At 44.7% G+C, this 20779-nt stretch overlaps 1 protein-coding gene across 4 annotated transcripts in view; it reads left to right on the top strand.

Moving 5' to 3' along the window:
- The window catches only part of LOC138948182 (coiled-coil domain-containing protein 180-like), a 166797-nt gene that overhangs the window by 117860 nt on the left and 28158 nt on the right, over positions 1-20779 (top strand). For all 4 annotated transcript variants that reach the window (XM_070319677.1, XM_070319678.1, XM_070319679.1 and 1 more), the window contains 9 exons: positions 791-893; positions 1471-1535; positions 6626-6764; positions 11455-11629; positions 13625-13769; positions 15177-15337; positions 15668-15805; positions 17235-17346; positions 19112-19228. In XM_070319677.1, coding sequence (XP_070175778.1) covers positions 791-893; positions 1471-1535; positions 6626-6764; positions 11455-11629; positions 13625-13769; positions 15177-15337; positions 15668-15805; positions 17235-17346; positions 19112-19228 — 1155 coding nt within the window. The remainder of the gene's footprint in view (positions 1-790; positions 894-1470; positions 1536-6625; positions 6765-11454; positions 11630-13624; positions 13770-15176; positions 15338-15667; positions 15806-17234; positions 17347-19111; positions 19229-20779) is intronic.

The following is a 20779-nucleotide window of genomic DNA, read 5'->3' on the forward strand; positions in this document are numbered from 1 at the left end:
GTCCTTTCTCTTTCTGTTCTGTAGGTTACTCTACTTTTCACGAATAGTTCATTACGGCTACTCGGGATGCTATTTTACTGGTTTATATATTGGGAGCTCCCTAACAGACACTCCACCGAGAGGGTATGGGACCCCTTGAACTTTAAGTGGAACTTTATAGTTTCCAAAGACCAGAAGGTTCATTTATATATATTTTTGCTTTGGGAACATGATCCTGGAGCACTCATGTCAATGTGATGCTGACTTTTGGAAGTCACTAAAACATTAGGGTCATATCGATGAGATTAACTTTGTAAATTTGTGTTGATACATATTTGGCAGAACTTTTCTGAAAACTGGTTAAGTGCGTCAAAGGACACAATTCTATGAATTTCAGGTTGATAAATATTTGGCTTCTTGTGAATATACAGCTAGGACACAGGGACGCAGATCATTATAAAAATATATTCTTACATGTATATCAAGTAACATTCAACACATTGTAGGTTAAACCTTTTATTCTGTCTTCAGAAGCATGTATAATATAAATCATAAAATGACCGTCTACATTATACTAATGTTTCCTGGCTTTTTAACAGTACATCATTTTATAGTATTTATGTGTACCGTGCCTTCAATCTGATGAGCCAGGGAATTCTTGACCAAAATTTACCTGTTGTGGCATTGAAGCCTCCAGCGATGATCACGTACAGTCTGTTCTTGAGGAATCTGACAACTTTTAAGGTCCTAATTGTGATGAGTTATGTTGTGTTAACGATGTGATTTTAATTAGTGGTTGGTGTCATTTCAGCGTCCAAGGTGGGTTTTACTGGGGACGGAGCCACCCCTGTCAGCAAGCCAGGAAAGCAACCGTCTGAAGACCCCTCCGTCAATGTTATCAAGAGCATCCTCAAGTAAGGCGTTCAACTCTCTCTGTGTGTGTGTGTGTGTGTGTGTGTGTGTGTGTGTGTGTGTGTGTGTGTGTGTGTGTGTGTGTGTGTGTGTGTGTGTGATGGAGCCAGGAAATCAGCCGTCTAAAGATCCCTCCGTCAACGTTATCAAGAGCATCCTCAAGTAAGGCGTTCAGCTGTGTGTGTGTGTGTGTGTGAGTGTGAGTGTGTGTGTGTGTGAGTGTGAGTGTGAGTGTGAGTGTGTGTGTGTGTGTGTGTGTGTGTGTGAGTGTGAGTGTGTGTGTGTGGTAACCTCTAAGGTATTATGAAACTTCTATCCTGATTAAAAAAGTTAAATTGGGGGAACTTGATCTGTTTAAACAAACACAAGCTTAAAAGAACATTTATCTCTGCTAGTTCAGTCAAGTTTTAAAGATTAGGCCTGAACGAGCTAGTCCTTTTTCATCAGTGATCTTTATCTAGTCTTTCGCTGATCAAGATCATGGCCTTTATACCTGTGATCGCCTTTTTTCGTCCTTTAAATTCTTCCTTTACCTATTTTTTAATTTCTCCTAATGTGATTGCTGTTGTCTCACTGCAGGACCCAGAGGGCCAAGTTTTGTTTCGGAGTGGATGCTGACATGGAGGGAGAGGTTGGATCCACAGGTAAAAGGGTTGGATCCTTTGATCCATAAAGCAACAGTTATGCAGTGTTTATGTTAGCTCTCTACACAAACATAAACAATATTTGGTTTTTGAACTGAAAGAAAATACATATGTATCCGAGTGCCTGAAGCACAAGATTCCCTTTAAGTCAGTCACGATAGAGCTAACTTAATAGCCCTATAAAAACTGCTATGGGTACGCTGTTCCCAAGAGCATACAAGGTGACGAAAGCAACCAGGCCTCATCACAAACAGCTACTCCACATCTCACTGGCGTGCTGTCTAGCAACATACAAGGTGACGAAAGCAACCAGGCCCCATCACAAACAGCTACTCCACATCTCACTGGCGTGCTGTCTAGCAACATACAGGGTGACGAAAGCAACCAGGCCCCATCACAAACAGCTACTCCACATCTCACTGGCGTGCTGTCTAGCAACATACAAGGTGACGAAAGCAACCAGGCCCCATCACAAACAGCTACTCCACATCTCACTGGCGTGCTGTCTAGCAACATACAGGGTGACGAAAGCAACCAGGCCTCATCACACAGCTACTCCACATCTCACTGGCGTGCTGTCTAGCAACATACAGGGTGACGAAAGCAACCAGGCCCCATCACACAGCTACTCCACATCTCACTGGCGTGCTGTCTAGCAACATACAGGGTGACGAAAGCAACCAGGCCTCATCACACAGCTACTCCACATCTCACTGGCGTGCTGTCTAGCAACATACAAGGTGACGAAAGCAACCAGGCCTCATCACACAGCTACTCCACATCTCACTGGCGTGCTGTCTAGCAACATACAGGGTGACGAAAGCAACCAGGCCCCATCACAAACAGCTACTCCACATCTCACTGGCGTGCTGTCTAGCAACATACAGGGTGACGAAAGCAACCAGGCCCCATCACAAACAGCTACTCCACATCTCACTGGCGTGCTGTCTAGCAACATACAAGGTGACGAAAGCAACCAGGCCTCATCACACAGCTACTCCACATCTCACTGGCGTGCTGTCTAGCAACATACAAGGTGACGAAAGCAACCAGGCCCCATCACAAACAGCTACTCCACATCTCACTGGCGTGCTGTCTAGCAACATACAGGGTGACGAAAGCAACCAGGCCCCATCACAAACAGCTACTCCACATCTCACTGGCGTGCTGTCTAGCAACATACAAGGTGACGAAAGCAACCAGGCCCCATCACAAACAGCTACTCCACATCTCACTGGCGTGCTGTCTAGCAACATACAAGGTGACGAAAGCAACCAGGCCTCATCACACAGCTACTCCACATCTGACTGGTGCGCTGTCTAGCAACATACAGGGTGACGAAAGCAACCAGGCCCCATCACACAGCTACTCCACATCTCACTGGCGTGCTGTCTAGCAACATACAGGGTGACGAAAGCAACCAGGCCTCATCACACAGCTACTCCACATCTCACTGGCGTGCTGTCTAGCAACATACAAGGTGACGAAAGCAACCAGGCCTCATCAAACAGCTACTCCACATCTCACTGGCGTGCTGTCTAGCAACATACAGGGTGACGAAAGCAACCAGGCCCCATCACAAACAGCTACTCCACATCTCACTGGCGTGCTGTCTAGCAACATACAGGGTGACGAAAGCAACCAGGCCCCATCACAAACAGCTACTCCACATCTCACTGGCGTGCTGTCTAGCAACATACAAGGTGATGAAAGTAACCAGACCTCATCACAAACAGCTACAGTCGAACCCACTTAAAACGAACACGCTAGTTATGAATTTTGACTTATAACGTATTAGTTTTAAGTTCCCAACTGAATACCTCTTTCTTTATGCTTAAAAAAAATGCTTGAAACGAATTCTTTGTAACGAATTTATGCTTATAACGAGCACTTTTTGGATTCCCAAGCATGCATAATGTCTGTAATTTACTCACGCTTATGGCGAAATCTTTAAACTCGTCCCGAGATCGACATATCATATCATTTGCATAACGAACCCCTCTTTTAACAAACACGTTTTCATCGCCCCAGAGCCACTTTGTCTCTAAAAGTCACAAGGCTACAAGGATCTGCGTGTGAGGCGAGGTCAAAGGCAGGTCCATTGTGATGGCTGGGTGGCCTTCTTTATAGACACTGACCTTCTTCCCAGGGGTCATTGACCCAGTTTTAGCTATGAGAGGTGGTTCCCCTTTCATATGAGAGAGGAAACACTTCCTGCACCCGGGTCAGTGACCGAGTTTAACCTATGGGGAGTTTAATCTATGGGGCGGTCTCTTTGACGTCTTGAGAGGAAACTTGGCCAGGGTAGTACATGCACCAGAACTGGTGGACACCATGAAATCGGAGATTGATCAGAATGTGCATGAACATGCTTTTACACGACTTTTTAAATTTTACTTCTAAAATTGTGACAGTAAAAAAATCAATCAATTCTCTTAATGCGAATTTCGGTTAAGACGAACTTATTTCCCGATCCCCAGTGATTCGTCTTAAGCGAGTTCGACTGTACTCCACATCTCACTGGCTCTTATTTGTCAACCGATGTACCAAGTACGCCGAGCTATTTATAGCTCACGCTTTGGCAGGGAGACAACTCCTTCAATGCAAAGCAGCTGCCTGTGACAAAGGGGACTACTGTCACGCTATCTAATCTATAAAGCTGATTTCTGTTTCTGTTTGTGTGTGTCTGTGTGTGTGTGTGTGTGTGTGTGTGTGTGTGTGTGTGTGTGTGTGTGTGTGTGTGTGTGTGTGTGTGTGTGATGAGAAAAGGCTAGCTTTGACATGGCTGCACCGATTTAGACAGGGATTGATGAAAGTTAAGGTTTGTTTGTCATTTTCAACCACTCTGACCTTGCTGCTGTCTCTCGATCACCTAGCTGGCAACTGTCTCCTGCACATCAGTCCTGACAGCTCAGAATCAACATTACTCTCCCTTAATTACTGAAAGCGTGCTTGCTTCCCTTTTGACACTGTCAGCATAACTGTACTGTGTTAATATTTCTATGTGTATATAATTATTTGACTTGGAATTATGAGGGTTAAAACTTTGTGAAGTGTATAAGTATATTTCGATGTGTATTAATATTTGATTTAGAATAATGTATACAGTGTATTTATGTTTTTGTGAGGCGCTTAGATCCAACTGTTTTAGTATTTGTGTGAGGCACTTAGATCCAACTGTTTTAGTATTTGTGTGAGGCGCTTAGATCCAACTGTTTTAGTGTTTGTGTGAGGCGCTTAGATCCAACTGTTTTAGTATTTGTGTGAGGCACTTAGATCCAACTGTTTTAGTGTTTGTGTGAGGCGCTTAGATCCAACTGTTTTAGTGTTTGTGTGAGGCACTTAGATCCAACTGTTTTAGTATTTGTGTGAGGCGCTTAGATCCAACTGTTTTAGTATTTGTGTGAGGCGCTTAGATCCAACTGTTTTAGTATTTGTGTGAGGCGCTTAGATCCAACTGTTTTAGTACTTGTGTGAGGCACTTAGATCCAACTGTTTTAGTATTTGTGTGAGGCGCTTAGATCCAACTGTTTTAGTGTTTGTGTGAGGCGCTTAGATCCAACTGTTTTAGTGTTTGTGTGAGGCGCTTAGATCCAACTGTTTTAGTGTTTGTGTGAGGCGCTTAGATCCAACTGTTTTAGTGTTTGTGTGAGGCGCTTAGATCCAACTGTTTTAGTGTTTGTGTGAGGCGCTTAGATCCAACTGTTTTAGTATTTGTGTGAGGCGCTTAGATCCAACTGTTTTAGTATTTGTGTGAGGCGCTTAGATCCAACTTGTATGAGGCACTTAGATCCAACTGTTTTAGTGTTTGTGTGAGGCACTTAGATGCAACTGTTTTAGTGTTTGTGTGAGGCACTTAGATCCAACTGTTTCAGTATTTGTGTGAGGCACTTAGATCCAACTGTTTTAGTGTTTGTGTGAGGCGCTTAGATCCAACTGTTTCAGTGTTTGTGTGAGGCACTTAGATCCAACTGTTTTAGTATTTGTGTGAGGCACTTAGATCCAACTGTTTCAGTATTTGTGTGAGGCACTTAGATCCAACTGTTTTAGTATTTGTGTGAGGCACTTAGATCCAACTGTTTTAGTGTTTGTGTGAGGCGCTTAGATCCAACTGTTTTAGTATTTGTGTGAGGCACTAAGATCCAACTGTTTTAGTATATGTGTGAGGCGCTTAGATCCAACTGGTTTTTTTTTTTTTTTTTTTTTTTTTTAATAATTCTTTCAGCTTACAACCTTTTCGACAAGAGAAAAAAAAGCAAAAGGAAAAAAAGAACGAAACGCGACAGGACAACGATAACATGTGTATCGTTAGTCGTATAGCATGGTATGCCATGTTATTGTTGATTGTTCGATTGTTTGTCAACAGAGTTTTTTCTCGATATATATTTCACGAAGGCACAGTTGGGGAAAGCGAATAGTGTAGATCTGGGTCAACGAAGAAGAGTGTTCCTGGTGGAACGTGAAGTCCATGTCCGTCAGCAGCGTCAGGCGTGTTATGTAGGCTTGGTCGGCTCACCATCACTGTGTGCCACTGCAGTCTAGCATGACATGGCAACACGCCTCGATGTGTTGTTTCATTCTCTCTATCTGATCGGCGTACCTAAGCGGGTCAACATCGCACCATCGTCTGAGACAGCTAAGGATAATGTGTGTTTAGTGTTTGTGTGAGGCGCTTAGATCCAACTGTTTTAGTATTTGTGTGAGGCACTAAGATCCAACTGTTTTAGTATATGTGTGAGGCGCTTAGATCCAACTGTTTTAGTATTTGTGTGAGGCACTAAGATCCAACTGTTTTAGTGTTTGTGTGAGGCGCTTAGATCCAACTGTTTTAGTATTTGTGTGAGGCGCTTAGATCCAACTGTTTTAGTGTTTGTGTGAGGCGCTTAGATCCAACTGTTTTAGTATTTGTGTGAGGCACTTAGATCCAACTGTTTCAGTATTTGTGTGAGGCGCTTAGATCCAACTGTTTTAGTATTTGTGTGAGGCACTTAGATCCAACTGTTTTAGTATTTGCGCCATATAAATATCCTCATAATATTATTATTATAATTTTTATTTAAACTGACCATGTATGTTAATTATCACTACAGGTATGGCGGCCACTGACGCGGCGAGGGAGAAAAGCAAGTCGGCCATGTCCCAGGTCTCCATCGGCGCGGTTCGGCGTCCCATCGAGCCCTCCGCCCAGCCCTCAGAGGCCAGTCTCATGCCCCGCCGCGTCCTTTCAGGGTGAGGCTCATCTTTCATTGATATGGCTTTCATCATGAAGGGAGGGCAACCCTTTGGAAATGATATGGCTTTCATCATGAAGGGAGGGCATAGCCCTGAATTAACCCTTTGGAAATGATATGGCTTTCATCATGAAGGGAGGGCATAGCCCTCAATCAACCCTTTGGAAATGATATGGGTTTCACCATGAAGGGAGGGCATAGCCCTGAATTAACCCTTTGGAAATGATATGGCTTTCATCATGAAGGGAGGGCATAGCCCTGAATCAACCCTTTGGAAATGATATGGCTTTCTTCATGAAGGGAGGGCATAGCCCTCAATGAACCCTTTGGAAATGATATGGCTTTCATCATGAAGGGAGGGCATAGCCCTCAATTAACCCTTTGGAAATGATATGGCTTTCATCATGAAGGGAGGGCACAGGCCTCAATCAACCCTTTGGAAATTATATGGCTTTCTTCATGAAGGGAGGGCATAGCCCTGAATCAACCCTTTGGAAATAATATGGGTTTCATCATGAAGGGAGGGCATAGCCCTGAATCAACCCTTTGGAAATAATATGGCTTTCATCATGAAGGGAGGGCATAGCCCTGAATCAACCCTTTGGAAATAATATGGCTTTCATCATGAAGGGAGGGCATAGCCCTGAATCAACCCTTTGGAAATAATATGGGTTTCATCATGAAGGGAGGGCATAGCCCTGAATTACCCCTTTGGAAATAATATGGCTTTTATCATGAAAGGAGGGCATAGCCCTGAATTACCCCTTTGGAAATAATATGGCTTTCATCATGAAGGGAGGGCATAGCCCTGAATTACCCCTTTGGAAATAATATGGCTTTTATCATGAAAGGAGGGCATAGCCCTAAATGAACCCTTTGGAAATGATATGGCTTTCATCATGAAGGGAGGGCATAGCCCTCAATTAACCCTTTGGAAATGATATGGCTTTCATCATGAAGAGAGGGCATAGCCCTGAATGAACCCTTTGGAAATGATATGGCTTTCATCATGAAAGGAGGGCATAGCCCTCAATGAACCCTTTGGAAATGATATGGCTTTCATCATGAAGAGAGGGCATAGCCCTGAATTAACCCTTTGGAAATGATATGGCTTTCATCATGAAGGGAGGGCATAGCCCTGAATCAACCCTTTGGAAATTATATGGCTTTCATCATGAAGGGAGGGCATAGCCCTGAATCAACCCTTTGGAAATTATATGGCTTTCATCATGAAGGGAGGGCATAGCCCTGAATCAACCCTTTGGAAATGATATGGCTTTCATCATGAAGGGAGGGCATAGCCCTGAATTAACCCTTTGGAAATGATATGGGTTTCATCATGAAGGGAGGGCATAGCCCTGAATCAACCCTTTGGAAATGATATGGCTTTCATCATTAAGGGAGGGCATAGCCCTGAATCAACCCTTTGGAAATGATATGGCTTTCATCATGAAGGGAGGGCATAGCCCTGAATCAACCCTTTGGAAATGATATGGCTTTCATCATGAAGGGAGGGCATAGCCCTGAATCAACCCTTTGGAAATGATATGGCTTTCATCATGAAGGGAGGGCATAGCCCTGAATTAACCCTTTGGAAATGATATGGCTTTCATCATGAAGGGAGGGCATAGCCCTGAATCAACCCTTTGGAAATGATATGGCTTTCATCATGAAAGGAGGGCACAGGCCTCAATTAACCCTTTGGAAATGATATGGCTTTCATCATGAAGGGAGGGCATAGCCCTGAATCAACCCTTTGGAAATGATATGGCTTTCATCATGAAAGGAGGGCACAGGCCTCAATTAACCCTTTGGAAATGATATGGCTTTCATCATGAAGGGAGGGCATAGCTCTGAATCAACCCTTTGGAAATGATATGACTTAGTGGGACAGTGAACCTCACACGTACGCTACTAAGTCGGCCTATTGCTTAAGAGAGAGATGTGTATATTTGACACACTACCTTCAGTTACAGTATAGGGCTTAGGGAGACTGAGAATTCTCCATGATAGTAAAATGTAATTGAGAGCAGATCAACTTACAGCTGACATATAGCAGTACTAACTGAAGCATACAAGTGCTGACAGAAAGGTGTAGAGTGTATCCCTGTGAGTGTGACTTTTCGATAACACTGGCGACTGCTTTGTCAAGTAAATGTGAAATTTGACTACAGTGATAAGTTTTAGGGGGCTGGGTAGGTCAGTTGATAGAGCACTGGATTTGTCATCCAAAGGTCACAGGTGCGAATCCTGACAGAGAATGAACACACTCACCTAACTTTATGTGCAGACTCAGAGACAGTATCCATGTCTCACTCACCTGGTCATTGTGCTGTAAGTGCAATGTCTCACTCACCTGGTCATTGTGCTGTAAGTGCAATGTCTCACTCACCTGGTCATTGTGCTGTAAGTGCAATGTCTCACTCACCTGGTCATTCTGCTGTCAGTGCAAGTGGCTGATTACACCTAAACATGCACACACCTGGGTAGCGCAACTCTGTTGCTGCTAGCTTTCCACTGGGAGGAAGCCACCCTTGTTGCTGCTAGCTTTCCACTGGGAGGAAGCGACCCTTGTTGCTGCTAGCTTTCCACTGGGAGGAAGCAACCCTTGTTGCTGCTAGCTTTCCACTGGGAGGAAGCCACCCTTGTTGCTGCTAGCCTTCCACTGGGAGGAAGCGACCCTTGTTGCTGCTAGCCTTCCACTGGGAGGAAGCAACCCTTGTTGCTGCTAGCTTTCTACTGAGAGGAAGCCACCCTTGTTGCTGCTAGCCTTCCACTGGGAGGAAGCCACCCTTGTTGCTGTTAGCCTTCCACTGGGAGGAAGCCACCCTTGTTGCTGCTTGCCTTCCACTGGGAGGAAGTGACCCTTGTTGCTGCTAGCCTTCCACTGGGAGGAAGCGACCCTTGTTGCTGCTAGCCTTCCACTGGGAGGAAGCAACCCTTGTTGCTGCTAGCCTTCCACTGGGAGGAAGCGACCCTTGTTGCTGCTTGCCTTCCACTGGGAGGAAGCGACCCTTGTTGCTGCTAGCCTTCCACTGGGAGGAAGCAACCCTTGTTGCTGCTAGCCTTCCACTGGGAGGAAGCGACCCTTGTTGCTGCTAGCCTTCCACAGGGAGGAAGCGACCCTTGTTGCTGCTAGCTTTCCACTGGGAGGAAGCCACCCTTGTTGCTGCTAGCCTTCCACTGGGAGGAAGCCACCCTTGTTGCTGCTAGCTTTCCACTGGGAGGAAGCGACCCTTGTTGCTGCTACCTTTCCACTGGGAGGAAGCAACCCTTGTTGCTGCTAGCCTTCCACTGGGAGGAAGTGACCCTTGTTGCTGCTTGCCTTCCACTGGGAGGAAGCAACCCTTGTTGCTGCTAGCCTTCCACTGGGAGGAAGCGACCCTTGTTGCTGCTTGCCTTCCACTGGGAGGAAGCGACCCTTGTTGCTGCTAGCCTTCCACTGGGAGGAAGCAACCCTTGTTGCTGCTAGCCTTCCACTGGGAGGAAGCCACCCTTGTTGCTGCTAGCCTTCCACTGGGAGGAAGCGACCCTTGTTGCTGCTAGCTTTCCACTGGGAGGAAGCGACCCTTGTTGCTGCTTGCCTTCCACTGGGAGGAAGCGACCCTTGTTGCTGCTAGCTTTCCACTGGGAGGAAGCGACTCTTGTTGCTGCTTGCCTTCCATTGGGAGGAAGTGACCCTTGTTGCTGCTTGCCTTCCACTGGGAGGAAGCCACCCTTGTTGCTGCTTGCCTTCCACTGGGAGGAAGCCACCCTTGTTGCTGCTAGCTTTCCACTGGGAGGAAGCGACCCTTGTTGCTGCTTGCCTTCCACTGGGAGGAAGCGACCCTTGTTGCTGCTTGCCTTCCATTGGGAGGAAGCGGCCCTTGTTGCTGCTAGCCTTCCACTGGGAGGAAGCCACCCTTGTTGCTGCTAGCTTTCCACTGGGAGGAAGCGACCCTTGTTGCTGCTAGCCTTCCACTGGGAGGAAGCGACCCTTGTTGCTGCTAGCCTTCTATTGGGATGAAGCGACCCTTGTTGCTGCTAGCCTTCCATTGGGAGGAAGCGACCCTTGTTGCTGCTAGCCTTCCACTGGGAGGAAGCGACCCTTGTTGCTGCTAGCCTTCCACTGGGAGGAAGCCACCCTTGTTGCTGCTTGCCTTCCACTGGGAGGAAGCCACCCTTGTTGCTGCTAGCCTTCCACTGGGAGGAAGCGACCCTTGTTGCTGCTAGCCTTCCACTGGGAGGAAGCGACCCTTGTTGCTGCTAGCCTTCCACTGGGAGGAAGCGACCCTTGTTGCTGCTAGCCTTCCATTGGGATGAAGCGACCCTTGTTGCTGCTAGCCTTCCATTGGGAGGAAGCGACCTTTGTTGCTGCTAGCTTTCCACTGGGAGGAAGCGACCCTTGTTGCTGCTTGCCTTCCATTGGGAGGAAGCGGCCCTTGTTGCTGCTAGCCTTCCACTGGGAGGAAGCGACCCTTGTTGCTGCTAGCCTTCCACTGGGAGGAAGCGACCCTTGTTGCTGCTAGCCTTCCACTGGGAGGAAGCAACCCTTGTTGCTGCTAGCCTTCCACTGGGAGGAAGCCACCCTTGTTGCTGCTAGCCTTCCACTGGGAGGAAGCGACCCAAATTCCCCAGCATTGGGATAATAGAGTAAACCAAAGGAAAGAAAAGGAAATAAAATGAAAATAAATGTGAATGTTTGACAGGCAAAGACGCGGCAACAAGCCTGCCAAGGTGGACAAAAAGTTCGTGCTGTTCGGAGAGAAGGACTCCGAGGAAAGCCTGCAGGCCAGCACTTCCGTCAAAGAGGAAAACTACTTTTTGGCCAGCATCCAGCGCACGCTCAGAGAGGCGCTTGAGGGACTTCTGGTTACGGCTGAGGTGAGAGAAAGGGTTTGGCTTTGGTGAGAGAAAGGGTTTCCAGGCTTTGGTGAGAGAAAGGGTTTCCAGGCTTTGCTGGATTCATTATGTGCAGTGGAACTGGTTGCTGTGGGCAATAATTGTCATGTTATGTTTAAATGAGGGAAAACATAAGGCCAGTATGCAGCAGTTAGTACTTTTCAAAGGCTGCTAATTAGAAATTCTTGCAGTTGGATTAATTATTCACAGTGGAACTGGTTGCTGTGGGTAACTGTCATGTTATTTTTTAAATCGGGTAAAACATATGTACAGGGCGAACATGCAGCACCTATTACGTTCACAAAGGGTAGCTGCTTTAGACATTCTTGCAGCATTGATCACCGAGGCAAAATGAATTTGTTACTGCATGTCACCAATCAGGGAGAGAGAAACAGAGGGTATGAATAAAAGAAATTGCACTCTTAGCATCAAGTCCGTGTATTGCACTCTTCCAGATAGAAAATCATTTTATTCAACATGTTCCAGTTGAACACTCGTCTTGGAATAGCTTGTTTTCTGTAGAAAACTGACCAGTTACGGCTGATTGAGTGCCTAACTGCACGAGAGAGATTTTTATTCATGTTGTTGTCAAGTAGCAGGATACTTTTGTCACACAAATGAAAATACACCTTTGGTTTACATGTAACTGTTGTGTACAAGCATAACTTCAAGACAGACAGACTGCTAACATTTCCACATCAAGACAGATAGACTGCTAACATTTCCACATCAAGACAGATAGACTGCTAACATTTCCACATCAAGACAGATAGACTGCTAACATTTCCACATCAAGACAGATAGACTGCTAACATTTCCACATCAAGACAGATAGACTGCTAACATTTCCACATCAAGACAGACAGACTGCTAACATTTCCACATCAAGACAGATAGACTGCTAACATTTCCACATCAAGACAGACAGACTGCTAACATTTCCACATCAAGACAGATAGACTGCTAACATTTCCACATCAAGACAGATAGACTGCTAACATTTCCACATCAAGACAGACAGACTGCTAACATTTCCACATCAAGACAGATAGACTGCTAACATTTCCACATCAAGACCGATAGACTGCTAACATTTCCACATCAAGACAGATAGACTGCTAACATTTCCACATCAAGACAGACAGACTGCTAACATTTCCACATCAAGACAGATAGACTGCTAACATTTCCACATCAAGACCGATAGACTGCTAACATTTCCACATCAAGACCGATAGACTGCTAACATTTCCACATCAAGACAGACAGACTGCTAACATTTCCACATCAAGACAGATAGACTGCTAACATTTCCACATCAAGACAGACAGACTGCTAACATTTCCACATCAAGACAGACAGACTGCTAACATTTCCACATCAAGACAGATAGACTGCTAACATTTCCACATCAAGACAGATAGACTGCTAACATTTCCACATCAAGACAGATAGACTGCTAACATTTCCACATCAAGACAGATAGACTGCTAACATTTCCACATCAAGACAGATAGACTGCTAACATTTCCACATCAAGACAGATAGACTGCTAACATTTCCACATCAAGACAGACAGACTGCTAACATTTCCACATCAAGACAGATAGACTGCTAACATTTCCAAATCAAGACAGATAGACTGCTAACATTTCCACATCAAGAGAGATAGACTGCTAACATTTCCAAATCAAGACAGATAGACTGCTAACATTTCCACATCAAGACAGATAGACTGCTAACATTTCCACATCAAGACAGATAGACTGCTAACATTTCCACATCAAGACAGATAGACTGCTAACATTTCCACATCAAGACCGATAGACTGCTAACATTTCCACATCAAGAGAGAACAAAACACAAAAAGGGTAACTTTGTTATAATCATTATTATATTATATTAACTAAATATTAACTTGGACACCAGATCTTTATTTAAAGCGGATTTGTTTTTTGAATCTTATGTGATTTGCAGGTGTACTACAAGCAGAAGGGTGCGCGTACGGTGACCAGACCCCAGGTGCTGCAGGAAACGTTTGAACAGTGTCAGGACGTGGTCTCCCTCAAACTGCAGTCCTACTACCAGCAGTGTGACGACTACCATAACCAGTGTCTGCAAGGTGGGTGTGTGTGTGTGAGGTGTGTGTGTGTGTGTGTGTGTGTGTGTCTGTGTGTCTGTGTGTGTGAGGTGTGTCTGAGTGTCTGTGTGTGTGAGGTGTGTGTGTGTGTGTGTCTGTGTGTGTGTGTCTGTGTGTGTGTCTGAGTGTCTGTGTGTGTCAGTGTGTCTGTGTGTGTGTCTGTGTGTGTGTCTGTGTGTGTGTCTGTGTGTGTGTCTGTGTGTGTGTCTGTGTGTGTGTCTGTGTGTGTGTCTGTGTGTGTGAGGTGTGTGTGTGTGAGGTGTGTCTGTGTGTGTGTCTGTGTGTGTGTCTGTGTGTGTGTCTGTGTGTGTGTCTGTGTGTGTGAGGTGTGTGTGTGTGAGGTGTGTGTGTGTGTGTGTGTCTGTGTGTGTGAGGTGTGTGTGTGTGAGGTGTGTCTGTGTGTGTGTCTGTGTGTGTGAGGTGTGTCTGTGTGTGTCTGTGTGTGTGAGGTGTGTCTGTGTGTGTGTCTGTGTGTGTGAGGTGTGTCTGTGTGTGTGTCTGTGTGTGTGAGGTGTGTCTGTGTGTGTGTCTGTGTGTGTGAGGTGTGTCTGTGTGTGTGTCTGTGTGTGTGAGGTGTGTCTGTGTGTGTGTCTGTGTGTGTGAGGTGTGTCTGTGTGTGTGAGGTGTGTCTGTGTGTGTGTCTGTGTGTGTGAGGTGTGTCTGTGTGTGTGTCTGTGTGTGTGAGGTGTGTGTGTGTGAGGTGTGTGTGTGTGAGGTGTGTGTGCATGTCTGTGTGTGTGTCTGTGTGTGTGTCTGTGTGTGTGTCTGTGTGTGTGAGGTGTGTGTGTGTGAGGTGTGTGTGCATGTCTGTGTGCATGTCTGTGTGTGTGTCTGTGTGTGTGTCTGTGTGTGTGAGGTGTGTGTGTGTCTGAGTGTCTGTGTGTGTGTGTGAGGTGTGTGTGTGTGAGGTGTGTGTGTGTGTGTGTGTGTGTGTGTGTGTGTGTGTGTGTGTGCATGTCTGTGTGTGTGAGGTGTGTGTGTGTGAGGTGTGTGTGTGTGTCTGTGTGTGTGTGTCTGTGTGTGTGTCTGTGTGTGTGTGTGTGTGTGTGTGTGTGTGTGTGTGTGAGGTGTGTGTGTGTGCGTGCGTGCAAACGTGCACACGGTAGAAAGAGGGGGCTGGGAAATGATAATGAGGTGTGTTAATAGATCTATTTTGACCATCTCTTCTCTGTATATGTGTGCTGGCCTAGCCTCTCATCAGTGGTAGCACCTGAATTTCATGGAAAGATTCACTATGCAATTCTTCAATTCCACACAGCTAATCCTCTCAGGAGGAGTAGATATCGACACTGCAGTGGAACAACAACACTTCACCACAAACTCTCCTGAATTGAACTAGCTTACAGGAATGAGTAACACATCCATATTAAATACGAGTGTTTTTGACAGAGTTTCGCCAGCAGCTGATAAAGATGGAGCAGCTTGCAGCGAGAGTGCCGCCCCTTGTGATCAACGACCTTGTCAAGCAGTACGCGGAGCGTGCTCAGGACGCACACAAGATGCTGCAGCAAGACTTCCAGACCACTCTCGACGAGGTCAACAAGAAACAGGTATGGAATGAGATCGCTTAGTTTGTAAAACACTGGACTAGTGAGCCTCAGGTACCTCACAGATTTGAATCCATGCCAGGGAGGATACGTACTGGTCAGCTTTACACTCAAAAACAGTACATGTATCCATCACGGCACGTAAATGACCTTGGTCGTTCTGCCAGACATGCAGGTGGGTGATTACTGGTACTAACAATATGTCCCCATCATTGCATCAAGCATGGCTGCAGTCTTACCTTAGGCTCTACACTTTCCTGTTCGATGGATGGGTACAAAACGATCTTGTGATGTAGATGACTGTGTTTCATTGTGTGTGGTGTGTGTTTGCAGAAGGAGCATGAGAACAGCCTGCGTCCCACCATGGGACATCCCCACCACGCCCCAGGCTTGGAGGCACTGTGTCAACAGGAGAGCGAACGTCACGATGACTACCTCATTGCCATCGCCAAACAGACCAAGACTCTGCAGGTGTGTGCAGTTTGTGTGTGTGTGTGTGTGCCCGTGATTATGTGTGTGCAGTGTGTGTGTGTGTGTGTGTGCCCGTGATTATGTGTGTGCAGTGTGTGTGTGTGTGTGTGTGCCCGTGATTATGTGTGTGCAGTGTGTGTGTGCCCGTGATTATGTGTGTGCAGTGTGTGTGTGTGTGATTATGTGTGTGTGATTATGTGTGTCATTATGTGTATGTGTGTGTGATTATGTGTTGGTGTGTGTGTGATTATGTGTGTGTGCGTGTGTGATTATGTGTGTATGTGTGTGATTATGTGTGTGTGTGTGTGTGTGATTATGTGTGTGTGCGTGTGATTATGTGTGCATGTGTGTGATTATGTGTGTGTGATTATGTTTGTGTGATTATGAGTGTGTGATTATGTGTGTGTGCGTGTGATTATGTGTGTGTGTGTGTGATTATGTGTGTGTGATTATGTGTGAGAGCAAAACAGACCAAGAGTCTGCAGGTGTGTACGCTTGTAGATGTGTCTGCCAGTTTTTCGGATGTATAGTGAAGAATGAGGGCAGGGTGCATCCGTGAGAAAGAGAGAACAAGTGAACGCCAGAATACTTGCCTGATGGATGTGGTGTGTGTGTGTGCATGAACGCCAGAATACTTGCCTGATGGATGTGTGTGTGTGTGCATGAATGCCAGAATACTTGCCTGATGGATGTGTGTGTGTGTGCATGAACGCCAGACTACTTGCCTGATGGATGTGTGTGTGTGTGCATGAATGCCAGAATACTTGCCTGATGGATGTGGTGTGTGTGTGTGCATGAACGCCAGAATACTTGCCTGATGGATGTGGTGTGTGTGTGTGCATGAACGCCAGAATACTTGCCTGATGGATGTGGTGTGTGTGTGCATGAACGCCAGAATACTGTCTTGCCTGATGGATGTGGTGTGTGTGTGTGTGCATGAACGCCAGAATACTTGCCTGATGGATGTGGTGTGTGTGTGTGCATGAACGCCAGAATACTTGCCTGATGGATGTGGTGTGTGTGTGTGCACACGCGTGCGTGTGTGTGTGCGAGCATACGAGTGTGTCCGTGTGAGTGTGTTTGTTGTATATTTATTCTTGATTTTATCATTATTTTGCTGGCTTTTGGTGTGGGTGCATACAAGAAAAAAGATGTTGGATGATGTATGTGGGCAGAAACAAAGCCTACAGGGAAACCAGAAACTATAGCAATGTGAAAAACTTCTATATAAATGTTTTATCATATCTGCTGCAGGAACTAATTGTGAGTGATATGATGTCTCACCTTACGTCTTTGTTTGTATGGTGAGGAAAAACCCTGTCAAGATTCCATGCAGTATTTTTAACTACCTGTTCATTCTGGTTGATTTTCAGTAATGACGAAAAAAACCAGTGTGAATACATGCAAGATTTTTAACTTATTTTTTCAGGTGTGTGCAGTGGAGCATGCCAAGACACTGCTTGATGCCTTGGTGCGCTTGAACGAACAACAGCTTCTGCAGTTTGACGGTCTGCTGGTCGTGGACGATGTGGAAAAAGGATGTAAGTGAACCAAACACGCTTTAAACAGGGGTTAAAAAAAATCCATTTTGAAGAGTATTAAGGTGTAACTTTTACATTGCAGAAAGATTTTTGAAAGAAATTGGAAAGTAACAGCGCAAGTATTTCCAAGACTCATGCAAAGAAAGATCAAGATTCAGTTATGGCACCAACATTTAATTGTTTTTTGTTTGTTTTGTGTTTTAACAATATTTTTTAGAAGAGAACCGATGTAGCTGCAACTTTGTCATGAGTCTGTGGTCAAATAAAGAAAAAGTTGTCTGTCATGTGAAGTTCACACGACAGACTATAACCATCATTTTTCTTTGATGAGAAAGTGACAATTCATTTTCCAGGCAAAAAACTGTCTAGCTTTTTGCAAATTTAATGCCAGATCAGATTCCATTTGTGTTCTACATATAAAGTGTTTTCCTTCGCATTAATTTAAGGAAACATTGCTTGCATGAAGTTTGCAGACTGAACCCCTTAGGCCAAAAAAAAAAATAGGTGTGGTTACGGTAACATAGCCAAAAAAAATAGGGTAGGTAGGTAGGCAATCACTTTTTTTTTTTTTTTAACTTTTTTTTCTAATGTGTACAAATTAAACCTACTTGACAGGGAAATAAGTGTGCGACACGGGCGCTTTCGCTTTCATTGCGTTTTTTGCACTCGGTTTTGTTGTTGTTTTTTGGTTTTTGTTTTTTTGGAATAAAAAGTTATAGGATCGGCCCCTAAAAATAGGGTAGGTCGGGTTACCGTAACCACACCTATTTTTTTTTTAGGCCTTAGTATCTGTTCTTAGTTTGAACTGTGATTGACCCAGATTCAAACGCTTTGCAAAAGGTTTTAGTTATTACTTCAGAGCAGATGTATTGCTGGACTTTGTGTGACAGGGAGACTGCTGTGTCACCCTTCACAGCAGACTCTGCAGAGTTGTCTGTCGGCAAAGCACGAGTATTTTTATAGTAGCTAATTGACGTTTATTCTTTGGCCGCGTGGCTAGACATCTGTGATATGTAGAGTTGTGCATGTGATGGGATCTGGCTGCTGCTGTCTCCTTGTATGCTCTTGGTACCTGACCGTACCCATGGCAGTTTGTGTAGGGCTGCGGGTGTGAAGATTTCCTGACCTGTATTGTGTTTTGTAGGGCTGCGAGTGTGAAGATTTCCTGACCTAATGTATTGTGTTTTGTAGGGCTGCGGGTGTGAAGATTTCCTGGCCTAATGTATTGTGTTTTGTAGGGTTGCGGGTGTGAAGATTTCCTGGCCTAATGTATTGTGTTTTGTAGGGCTGCGAGTGTGAAGATTTCCTGGCCTAATGTATTGTGTTTTGTAGGGCTGCGGGTGTGAAGATTTCCTGACCTACTGTATTGTGTTTTGTAGGGCTGCGGGTGTGAAGATTTCCTGACCTAATGTATTGTGTTTTGTAGGGCTGCGAGTGTGAAGATTTCCTGACCTACTGTATTGTGTTTTGTAGGGCTGCGGGTGTGAAGATTTCCTGACCTAATGTATTGTGTTTTGTAGGGCTGCGGGTGTGAAGATTTCCTGACCTACTGTATTGTGTTTTGTAGGGCTGCGGGTGTGAAGATTTCCTGACCTAATGTATTGTGTTTTGTAGGGCTGCGGGTGTGAAGATTTCCTGACCTACTGTATTGTGTTTTGTAGGGCTGCAGGTGTGAAGATTTCCTGACCTACTGTATTGTGTTTTGTAGGGCTGCGAGTGTGAAGATTTCCTGACCTAATGTATTGTGTTTTGTCAACCTGGGCAGATGTAGAGCCCACTCGCTACCCGACCAGCGAGCTGATTCGTCGCAAGAACGCTGGCCAGGCTCTGGATGATGATGAGGACAAGGACGCCTTGCCTCGAGGCAAAGGAAACTGGCTAGGTGAGCACAAATATCTTTTTCATTTTGGGGGCCTGGTAGCTCAATAATTATTGACGTTTTCCGGAAATAACTCTTGTCAGGTTTTTCAGCGGTCTGGTAGAGTAAGAGCCCCTTTACCTAGGCCTAGCTTTTCAAAGCGAGGCAGAGCATGGTCCATCGGCTTTATCCTGCGATCGGGATGAATAACTAACTCTGATGTGTATGTCATGCAGTGTTCATTAAATATGATATAATTTTCTTTCGAAAATATAAACATCGGAGTCCCGAATCACCACTTATGCCTTTGTGATCATTGGAAGTGTTCGGTAGGCATGGGCAAATATGAACATATATCACATTGACTTGAATATTAACTGATCCAGGACATCCTTCTTCACGGGATATCAAGACAACAAATATTGTCATCATTTTCACGAGTTTTCATTCACAGCCAGCTGGGAAATAAATCGCATGTTCCCCATGTAATAAATCCCCGGTTCCCATAGTTGCAGGAAACAGGTTATACATGGATAATCAAAAGCAAACCCAATAAAAACGCTCGTGGATTCTTCGGCTCTTTTCATTGGCGTTTCCCCAGACCTAGACAGACGAAACTGCTTTGCAAAGTTCTAAAAACGAACTGGCAAACAGGCAAAAGTAAACAAAATACAAAACTACTTCATGAAAGGTCATAAATTGACATCACAAACAAATGAAACCTTGCAATATGTTTTCTCTTCTTACAAAGTCAAGGAGTGCATGTATCTGTGTTTCGATACACTTAGAAGAAACACGAACGTCAAACCAATTGACCCCTGACACACAAACTTTGACCCGTGCACAAGACGTTATATCGCTAAACGAAGCGCAAATAAGATGTAACACTCTTGACTTTTCAAGTTTATTTAGAAAATTCAATTATGTTAAGAAAGGGGGTAGGGGATTTTATGTGTTAAATGAATAACACAAATACAGAAATAACTGTTTCAAAATTCTTTTATTCTCCTGTGTCTTTTTTTCAACAAAATACAACTTCCAAAATCAAAACACAATGACCAAAGAACAATGTTAGACCTTAAGACCAAAATCTTAAAAACAAAAACTTAAAGAAAAAACCCAGTGTTCGTAAGGTGCTTCACCAAAATTCCAGAACAAAAACCACTCAGACTAATTAAACCCCAGACTGGTTGGCTCTGAAATTAAACGTTTCCTTATTATTACACAACAAAACACAAATAATATTCAACCAATGTTACCAGAGGCTAGTAATTATGACTAATAATTACCAGAGGCTAGTAATTATGACTAATAATTACCAGATGTTACTAGAGGCTAGTAATTATGACTAATAATATTTACCAGATGTTACCAGAGGCTAGTAATTATGACTAATAATATTTACCAGATGTTACCAGAGGCTAGTAATTATGACTAATAATATTTACCAGATGTTACCAGAGGCTAGTAATTATGACTAATAATATTTACCAGATGTTACCAGAGGCTAGTAATTATGACTAATAATATTTACCAGATGTTACCAGAGGCTAGTAATTATGACTAATAATATTT

This window comes from Littorina saxatilis, linkage group LG15 (genome assembly GCF_037325665.1).
Source record: "Littorina saxatilis isolate snail1 linkage group LG15, US_GU_Lsax_2.0, whole genome shotgun sequence".
Classification (NCBI taxonomy): domain Eukaryota; kingdom Metazoa; phylum Mollusca; class Gastropoda; order Littorinimorpha; family Littorinidae; genus Littorina; species Littorina saxatilis.